This window comes from Sturnus vulgaris, chromosome Z, assembly GCF_052056855.1.
Source record: "Sturnus vulgaris isolate bStuVul1 chromosome Z, bStuVul1.hap1, whole genome shotgun sequence".
In the NCBI taxonomy this organism is placed as follows: Eukaryota; Metazoa; Chordata; class Aves; order Passeriformes; family Sturnidae; genus Sturnus; species Sturnus vulgaris.
In genome coordinates this window covers 12,250,320-12,260,278 of record NC_142283.1, presented here as the reverse complement: position 1 = coordinate 12,260,278, position 9,959 = coordinate 12,250,320, and the positions used below count along the sequence as shown (strand labels likewise).

The 9,959-nt window shown below is 47.4% G+C and overlaps 1 protein-coding gene across 1 annotated transcript; it reads right to left on the bottom strand.

Annotated features, from left to right (window-relative positions):
• Window positions 1-2,809: 2,809 nt before the first annotated feature.
• On the bottom strand, window positions 2,810-9,713 carry LOC148219679 (uncharacterized). The gene is made up of 7 exons (XM_088155851.1): window positions 9,191-9,713; window positions 8,163-8,510; window positions 7,154-7,341; window positions 6,560-6,680; window positions 4,855-5,508; window positions 4,392-4,506; window positions 2,810-4,012 (listed from the first exon to the last, which is right to left on the bottom strand). Exons 1-5 carry the CDS (start codon window positions 9,702-9,704, stop codon window positions 5,438-5,440), a joined length of 1,242 nt encoding a protein of 413 aa, XP_088011977.1. The 5' UTR covers window positions 9,705-9,713; the 3' UTR covers window positions 2,810-4,012; window positions 4,392-4,506; window positions 4,855-5,437.
• Window positions 9,714-9,959: the final 246 nt, after the last annotated feature.

Here is a 9,959-nt window from a genome sequence, read left to right as displayed (position 1 = left end):
TATCTGTTAATCAGGCTTTTTCTGCTGGCCCATTTTCTGTTTTATAACCATGGATATTCAGAGATTTGTTTTGCTCTCAGCAAATCTGCTGACAGACAGCAAATCACACCTATGTTTACTTTAAATGTTCAGTAGCTCCTGGGAATACCTTACTGTGGCAATCAACTTTCTGATACTTCAGTGACAAATCAAGTGATATTAGTTCAATACTGCATGCTGTAGCAATGTATTTAACGTTTAAATCTGTGGGCTGATACTAAAATAATCAGCATTAATTATTCAGCAGCATTAAAAAAGTGATGAGTTTTCAATCACTATAAATCTAATCCATATAAAACACATTTTAAGTATAACTAAGATGAGTTAGATAAGCTCTTTTTATTGTTATCAAATGATTTTTTCATCTTCAGGATCAGTGTCTCTTATATCCATCATTTAGAGGTCTTCACATTAATTGCTATACAATATCCTAGAGATATTTTGTGCAACCCTTCTGTTAATAATATCTATTGTTTACCACAGATGACACGTCAATTTTGTTCTTCTTTGACAACAATTAAAATTATTGTTTGTACGCTCCTAAATGAAACATCAAACTTGTCAATTTTTTAACCAATTAATTTTTGAAAGAACAGTAGTATTTCTCTTCCTGATTTTACTAAGAACAAAACATGAGGCCAGCAAAAAATGTAGATGAGAACTTGTTTATGTAGAGCATTTATTCAGCTGATACTTCATACCTGTACATACATACGTTATTTTTAGATAACAGTGTATTTAACCAAGGGTTTACAAAGTAATGTAAAATAACTATCGGTCATTTCTTTAAAAGATTTGCTCTCTTCCCTTCCTTTAACCTTTCTGTTCCTTAGAACCATGGGTAGCTATAAATGATAAAGAAGTTCCAAAGTATCAATTAGTCCAGTGGATTACTGACGTTAAAATCAAAATCAAATGTATACACATGTCTTGTTTATTAGGAAAAAAGAGAACAAGAGAGAAATCAAGATTTTGATTCCTGGACATCAATCAGATTTAATAGAAATATTGCACAGAATGAAATAGATTTTGGATTAAATTTTAAACCAGCCCTGCAATTCTCACCCTTAATCTTTTTAGCAAAATGTCTTTATATTATAGGCACCTTAGAAAATAGTTTGAAATAAAGTTCTGTGGAACCATGCTGTTGTAAAACAATTACCTTTCTTAAGTTTACCGTTTCTTCATAGAGATGAATGAATGTTCTATAAATCTGCTAAAGGAGAAAATGCATGGTTCTAAATGCTGAGCACTTCCTTTTGAAACACAGAGGGTACTTAATGCAGAGATAATCTAGGAAATTTAAAAAACAGTATTAGCAGTGGGGCAACAAGTTCTGAAGTCTTGTAATTGATAATATTGATAATCAGGTCTGCTCCACGCAGTGGGTTTGAGCTCCAAAAGCCAAGCAGAGGCTGCAGGACAGGGAGCTGAACTGTAACTGCAGGACAGGAGGGGTCCCGTTGTTGGCTCAGGAACAGCTCCCCTGTCCATCAGCAATGTGCCCGCTCCTCCTGCCTACTGCCAGTGCTTCCCTGCAGTGCCAGCAGGAGCTGCTCCCTGCCGCCGCCCAGCTCCTCTGCCTGCCGTCCCTCCCAGTGCTGGCACTACAGCTCCCTCCTGCCTTGAGCCAAATGCCTGCTGCACCTTGTGCTGGCTTTGCCAGGTCTCTTTCTCCAAGCCTTTGACTCCCGGGCTTATGCCCCAGCCCAGGGACATTGATTATTTCCATCACCAGGGAGTTTTACACAATGAACCATTTTGGTTTTACCTAAGAGGTGAATCATCAAGATTGTGGTGCTTTCTTGTACCCAATGTCCTGTTAAAACCAAGATCGAGCTGTTCCTACAGCTTAGTTTGTGGCTATTCCTACACCATTTTATTCCATGCTGCTTGACTAAAGAAAACCTATCCTCTTCCTTACTAAGTTTAGGCTGCAGCTTAGTGCAAATGTGTGAAAAGATAATAAATGTCATAATCCCCTGACATTTTTCCCCTCCTCTTCCCAGCCAGGATGCTGCCTGAGGGGGTTCTAGAGATGGACCACAACTCACAGACAAATAATCTGACAGGTTCTATTACCCACAGATGGACAGACCTGCCAGGAATTGGGTGCCATAGCCTGTCATAAACTCACCAAAGCTTAAGGATCAGTGAAGAAATAAGGACAAACATTGATGTGGTCACTCATCATGGAAAGAAGAAGTGCCCCAAAGCCAATATCAGTTTCAAAGGGAAATTTATTACAGACTGTTACAACTGCAATGCTGATATACCATGACCAATTTCAGTTCCAGGATGGCTCCAGAATGGTACAACTCTGCTGACTCTGTAGATCAAGAAATATCCATTTCACTTCCCACAATCAAGTATGTTCCAGCTCACTAAGTACTGCCTACATATATATACGTGTATGTGTATATAAAGAACCAAACATCAACTGTATGATCTGAAAATCCCCAGAGCAGGAGTTCTACGCTCAGTGGAGTCCCGGACTTTTCTCAGCAGGCTTTGCAGGGAGTTCTTAGCGAACATGTGGCTCTGCTGCCATCCCAAATCTGCGCTTTCCTTGCCCAGCCTGACTGCACGTGGGGCATGTGCTGGGCATGGCTGCAGATTTTCATGGCCAAAATCCTCCAGCATCATCACCTGTACATCTGCTCATTGGTCTGGATAGCACCAATCACACAACACCCATCTCAGCTGACAAATGCCATTTCTTGCAGATTGCTACAGCCACACTGCCAATGGACAAATACAGAAGAATCGATTTCAGTTGAAAAATGTCATTTATTACAAATTGCTACACCCGTGCTGACAATACAGAACTATACAAATCTCAGTTAAGGTTAAAAAAAGGAATTTATTACATTAGTACAACAATGCTATGCAAAAATATACAAATATCAACTTCAGTTAACAAAAACTTAATTTATTGCCAAACTCTACAACAACTCACTATACACAAAGATCAATTAGGTGTTTAACAATTTAATTTATTACATATTACTACAAGCTACAGCCCATATAGAAACATGAAAATATGCATTCCCTCTCTAAACAGCCCTACACACTAAGAACTCAACAGATAAAGTTATACAGGTATACTACTCCATACATGTTTAAATAGAATTAAATACATATGACTGCACATATATATAAATACATATATAACTATAAAAATCTACAGGTGTAAATATAGATTAAACATTACATATTACATACTATATGCAAATAGATATATAAACCAAACCTATCAATATACAAATCAATCTAAATATCCACCCAACTGCATCAATACAAATATACAGTTATACATCTCCACACATATGTAAATATAGTTAAACATAAAAATAGATCAATGTACATATGAAAATAGTACATACTTATGCAAATACCAATATACTTATTTAAAGAGTCATATACTTAAAATGCATCAATACAAATATACAGCTATACATCTCCACACATATGTAAATACAGTTACACATAGAAATAGATCAATATAGATATAAAAGTATATAAATAGAACCTATATACCTATGCAAATACCAATATATCCATTTAGAGTCATATACCTATAACTGCATCAATACAAATAGATACCTACACAATTGAAAATCTAGGAAATAGAACTAAAGTTAGATATAACAACATACATGTTGTATATATAATTAGATACATATATACACATATATGTAATTACACACATATATGTACATATATATATACACATATATACATAGCACATACATGAATATAACAGACATATGGAAATATTCCTATATAAATAGCAACCCACATATCCATATAATCCAGATAATTATCTCTCTCTATGTCCAAGTCCATATATCTTTAAAGAGAACTCTAAGCAGAAAATCGCATTCCAACAGCTCCATCTTCAAAGTCTGTCCCTCGGTCTCTTTGTCCCAAGCAGAGCAGCTTTCTTGGACAGGGACAGTAGATGGGACATCTGTGAAGCAAAGGGAACACTGAGTTAGGATCAGGGCCTTTCCCTTGGCAGCACCTGCACTTGCATCAGGAAAGAGAAAATCTCAGCGCCTCCCCAGGAGGGCTGCAAAGGAAAAGCAGGCCGAGCGGGCCAGGGTGTGGTGAGCGCAGCCGCGGCGGGACCGTCCCGCAGCCCCCGGCAGCCCGGCACAGCCGGCACAGCTCCCGGGCCCTGCCGGCACAGCTGCCTTGCCCAAGGACAGCCCCTGTGCCGGCCGGGGCAGCTGCGCTGAGCAGCCCCAGCACGGGCAGGGCCCGCTCCTGCCCCGCCGGGCAGTGCCCACGGCCACAGCCCACGGCACCCTCACCCCCAGCCTGCCTCACCGGCCCTGTGGCCTCACCCCGGCTCTCGCCTGCCAGCAGCAGCTCCCTGCTCACTGCTCTTGCTCGTGGCCTTCAGCTTCTCCCTGCTGGCTCCTGTCGGTTCTCCTGCTGTCCTCAAAGTCTTCCGTGCAGCTGTGGCAAAAATGGAGGCTCAGGAATTGGTTCCAAGGCCTGGCAGAGCTGCAGTCCCGCACCCCTCTGTGCTCCCTGCTGGCTCCCTCCATCCCCTCAGCCCCGCCATGCTCTCGGCCAACCCCGAGTCCCTTCAGTTTCTTCCGAGTCCCGCAGTCCTCTCACCCCCCTCAGTCCCTTCTGACCCATCCCATCCCCTTAGACCCCGCCACCCCCCTCAGCCTGTGCCACTTCCCTGTCACCTCAGTGCCACCATCGCCCTGTGCTGCCCCACACCCCCAGCCCCACCAGCACCTCAAGGTCACCGTCCCTTCAGTGTCACCACCTCCTCAGCGCCCTCAGTCTCACCGGCCCTCAGCAGCTCCTCAGGGGACAGTGCCTGGGGCCACCGGCAGCTCCCAGCGCTCCAGGGACACCCGGGGCTGGAACTGCTGCTCCGCTCCGGCCGCCAGCTCGGACACAGCGCATGGATAGGGGACAGAGGGAGCACAGGGGAAAAGCAAGAGGTGAAAAAGGCATCCAGGAGGAAAGAGCTTAAAAATGCAGCCTAGGCCTACATAGCTTAACCTATGTATCTAAACGTCCATATACCTCTAACTAAATAAATACGCACATTCTATAAATATAACTGATTAATAATTAATAAAATTTATTACTAATAATTAATAAAATATTAACATATAAATTAATATTAATATTACCCTACACATATATAAATGTAAATCTGAAAATCTATAAATACAACTACATATAAATATAATTTTATCACATCTATAATTATATATATAGATTTAACTATATAAATGTATAAATATAGGCACATTTAAATGCAACTCTACCAATGTATAAAAGTAACTATATGGATATATAAATGTAACTATAGAAATCTCTAAATATATCTATAAACAGAATGATTCCACCTGCCCGATGGTCACAGGCTCTCCCTCGGCTTTCCCTTCGCACGCAGGGCAGCCCTCCTGGCAAGGTAGATCAGATGGATATCTGGGAAGCAAAGGGAACAGAGTCAATATTGGCCTCCGTGCATCTTTCCCTTTGGAAGTAACTGTCCTTCTATCAAAGACTGAAAAAGATAGTCGGGAAGGTGGACTCTCACTTGGGAATTTCAGGCCTGCTCTTTTAAAGAGCTGGAATCCTTCCAAGCTTTCAGAACTTCTGAAGTTTTGAAGTATCCCAATAAACTCACAGCATTCCAGTGCAAATGGCACCCATGAGAGCTTGAAACAGACAGCCTCAGCTCCGACAAAGAAGCCCAACCTTGTTCCTTCTCTGTGCTGACAGGGAGGCCTCAGTCCTCACTGAAGCTGAAGGGTGCTGTGAGCTGAGTTATGAACTAGCACTGCTCCCTGCCATCTACAAACTGCCCTCTGCAGTGAGCAACAGCTCCTCCAACACAACCACCAGCTCTGGGATGAAGAGCTGGGAGGAAAAGAGCTCCCTACGAGGCCTGCAAGCTGCACTAGCCTAAAGTGCTCTCTCTCTCCTGTTAGTTCTACTTTGGGGTAATTTAAATTTTTCCTTGAGCTACTAGATTTATGACTAATGATTTGTTTAGCCTCACAGCTTCTGCTACTTGTATTTCTAATGGAACTCACTATAGCTATCAGCAAACTGTTACTACATTGATTTAATGCTTGTAGACAAAAAGCTCAGACTTCTACACTGACTTTTTGATGGGGCTTTTCTCTCTTTCTTCAAGAGTCACTCAGTGTTGCCTCCAGAGCACTGCCACCCTGCAGCAAAATTACCCATGGACTTCAGCACAAAACCGGGACACACAGGTTGCTGACACAACTCCCACAGTGTCAGGTTTATTCCCTGCTCTCTTGCCACAGCAGAGGATTCCGTGTCAGAGCCTCTGGAGAAGCGTGGAGGGCTCTGGGAGGTTGTGTCAGTGCAGGATTTGAACTAAAGGCACCGGGCAGCACCAACCCTGCAGACAAGAACTCAACTCCTCTGATCTCCCTTCCTGTCAGAGGCAGGCTCAGAGCAGCCATCTCACACCTCTCTAAACCAATGTGGGCTCTGTCCTTACCAAGCTCCTCAGGTTCCTGGGAACTGTTCCCGCAGTTCTCAGTGCCAGGCAAAGCTCCCTCTGTTCCAGCCTTGTTCACAGGTTCCCCTCCTGAAGACTCAGGGGCAACATTAATATTGTCCTGAAAAGAAAACCAGAAAGAAAGAAACCCAAAGATTACTCAGTGAAGCCCAGACCTTGCTTTGCCTTGGCCTGAGGCAGAGCCCACATCTGCTGCTGGAACGGAGACACCTCTTGCATGCCCCTCCCCATCAGGACACTTTGCCTTCAGTGGCATTCTCCAAACATTCTTCTCTTCTTTCCCATCAAACAAAGCCTGGTAGAATGCACAAAGCTTCCACTTCCTCACCACAAATGCCCTTCCAAGAGGGATTCTAGCCAGGAAAACAGACATCCAGACTTGGCCAACAACACAGGCTCACACCTCTCATCCTCACTGAGGGGGGAAGACTTTCTTAAGGAAATCTTACTTTACCAAGCAAATCCTTCCCTGTCCATTCATAACTGAATTCAAGATGCCTTTGCTTCTCAGCCAAGTGACAACATTCAAAAACATTCAGTCCAGCCCCTTTCATCCCTGTTCAGTGGAGTTACCTGAGCAGAGGGAGAACTTTTAGTTGGGGAGGATGAAAGCATCTCCTCCAGTGTCTCAAGCACCATGTCTAGATCCAGTGGTGGCAATTCCTCTTCCCCAGGAGTATTCCAGAGCCACCTGGGGGCTGTCCATGGTGCATAACCAGCCCAGCCAGCTGGAGCACTGGGAGCTGAAGTGGCTGGAGTGGCTGCAAGAATTCAAACACATTGGTCAGGCTTCAGAATGTAGCTCTGAGACACAGAGATCTTTTGCTGCCTTGGATCAAACATCCCAGGAAGCACACAGCAACCTCAATTCCAGAAACATATTCAAACTTTACAGGGAATTGGAAGAGTGAGTTCTTCCTCTTAAAAATTTATTCTAATGGATGTGTACATAGATTAAAGTATAGATTGTAAAACTGATATAAACACACACATATAAACACTTCATAATCACAGCCTTCTGCATCTTCTGAGCAGCTTTGGGATTTGGCTTCTTGAGTTTCTCATCACAAAAGACCACAGAAGAGCCCAGATCTTCAGGCATACATGCTGGAATTAAACTGAGTTTATTCTAAAAACCAGCCTTGTGGGTGAGGCCATACTCTGCAGGTGCAGCTGTTAAGGGGACACACAGAGCTCATTTTAATGGCACAGCTTGATTTGCAGGGCAGACAGTCTTAAACATCTGCAATATCCTATCACTGTCCTAGTTTGGCTTCATTCAGAGAAAGAGGGGAATTCACCTAACACTGACCACTTGTCAGGCAATATTTTTCACTTTGCCCTTGCACTTCAGCAGAGAGGCTGTCTGGAAAATGCCCAGAATACCCTCCAAATCTGCAGCAAGGACAGGAAAAGCAGACAGAGAATCTTTCTGTTTTCAAGGTCCCTCTTCCTAGGTGACTTGACACTTTCTACCTGATTCTCACTTGAGATCCACCCATGATCTATCTATGTTAGAGCACTGCCAAGGGTCACTTTCCAGGTCCCATTTGAAAAGCAAGGGTAGAAAGTCTTTCCCTACCTGATGGGTCATTGGCTGGGATGTGCTGCTCTGAGGATGTGCAGCTGCTGCTCACTGGAGAGGCCACAGAAGTGCTGTGATGCTCTACAGGAACCAGTGGAACAATGAGCTCAGGGTGGCATTTAAGGTCCATGTGAACCAGCGGAATGATGAGCTCAGGCTGGACTTGAAATTTGCGTGTGCCTGGCTCCTCTACTGAAACTCCAAGAAGTCCAGATGTAGCAAACACTTTCTTTGGAGATGCAAAGAAAACCTCAGACTCCTGAGGACCTGCACTTTGCGTGGAAGGGCCTGGAAGCAGTTCTGACTCCGCAGATGAGGCAGCAGCAAGGTTTTGGCATGAGGGAGCTGTGCAGTAGTGAGGGAAAAAGAAAGGAAGCAAAGGAGAAGCTGGGTCACTACTGGTCTTTGCATGTATTTCCCTTGGCAGAAAGTGGACTTCTGTCAGGGAAGACAAAAGCTCCCATCCTCCCAAGCAGGGTGAGAAAGAATAAAAGAAAAAAACAAACATGTTCAGGCGCTATTCAACACCCAGTTCCTTGTCGACGGAGCTCTCCCCTATTCGTTGAACTGCCTGGGAAAACCGTCCTGCAGATATTCCTCGGCAGGAAGCAACTGCCAGAAACCAGCCCGCTCTTTCCCTCTGCCCCAGAGGGCCAGGAGGCTCCCTGCCGCTGGGCCTGACCATGGCCAAGCCCTCACACAGTCACGGAGAGCTCCCCAAGCATCCCAGGGCCGGGCAAGGAGCAGCACCAGCCACTGCGCAGGGCTGGGCCAGCTGCAGGCCGAGCGGGCCAGCGTGTGGTGAGCGCAGCCGCGGCGGGACCGACCCGCAGCCCCCGGCACAGGCAGCACAGCTCCGGGCCCTGCCGGCACAGCTGCCTTGCCCAAGGGCAGCCCCTGTGCCGGCCGGGGCAGGTGCGCTGAGCAGCCCCAGCACGGGCAGGGCCCGCTCCTGCCCCGCCGGGCAGCGCCCACGGCCACAGCCCACGGCACCCTTCGCGCCCGCAGCTCCCACCCCGTCTCACCGGCTCTGGGCGGCTGCCCGGCAGAGAAGGCGGGCAGTGGCCGCTCCGTGGGGAGCCGCTGGAAGCGGCTGGGCTGGCGGCCGCGCACCTCCAGCCCCGCCGCCAGCCGCTGCCTGTTGGCCCTGGTCAGGCGCTGGATGCGGAGCAGGAGGTCGGGACGGTCGCGGCGAAAGTTGGGGTTCCTGAAGTGGAGCCATTCCCCGCAATCGCCCGGCACAGCTGAGCCAAGCCAGCCCGGCACCTTTTGGAAGCCGTAGAGGTTGAGCTGGCGCACGAAGCTGCCGAAGTGCGTGGCTTGGAAGGAGTCCGGCGCTGGCCCCGCCCCGTCGCCGCCATCCACGTGGGCACTGCCCGAGCTGAGCAGCTCCCGCTCGAAGAGGGAGCGGTCGATGAGCAGCCCCTGGCCTCGGCTGTCCCAGCGCAAGGAGCGGACGCGGGGGTTGTTTACCAGGCGCCAGAGCTTGGCGGGGAAGGTGCTGGCGTTGAGGCCGGCGGGCAGCGACCACTCCGCCATCGCGCCGATCGCCGAGTGTCGCCACAACGGCCGCGGCTCAACGGCCACGGCTGCGCCGGCGGCGCGCGGCCTGAGGGGGGCGCTGCGCTCGGCCCCGCTCGCGGCCCCGCGCGGGCCGGACTTGGCGGGGCCGAGCGCGGCAGAGCCGGGGCTGCGGGCCCAGCGCGGGCGGGGCGGCTCCCGGGGCTGGCCGGGCACCGCACGGCACCGCGGCGCCAGCTGCAAACCCTTTCTCTCTTTCTTTCCCTGCCTGCA

Bases quoted from the DNA above. Each gene is read 5' to 3' on its own strand.
- LOC148219679 (XM_088155851.1), bottom strand. From the start codon at position 9,704: ATGGCGGAGTGGTCGCTGCCCGCCGGCCTCAACGCCAGCACCTTCCCC. The intron at 8,511-9,190 runs GTGAGACGGGGT...ACTACTGCACAG, and splicing joins CGGGCAGCCGCCCAGAGCCG to CTCCCTCATGCCAAAACCTT. The intron at 6,681-7,153 runs GTAACTCCACTG...TTTTCTTTTCAG, and splicing joins AAAGTTCTCCCTCTGCTCAG to GACAATATTAATGTTGCCCC.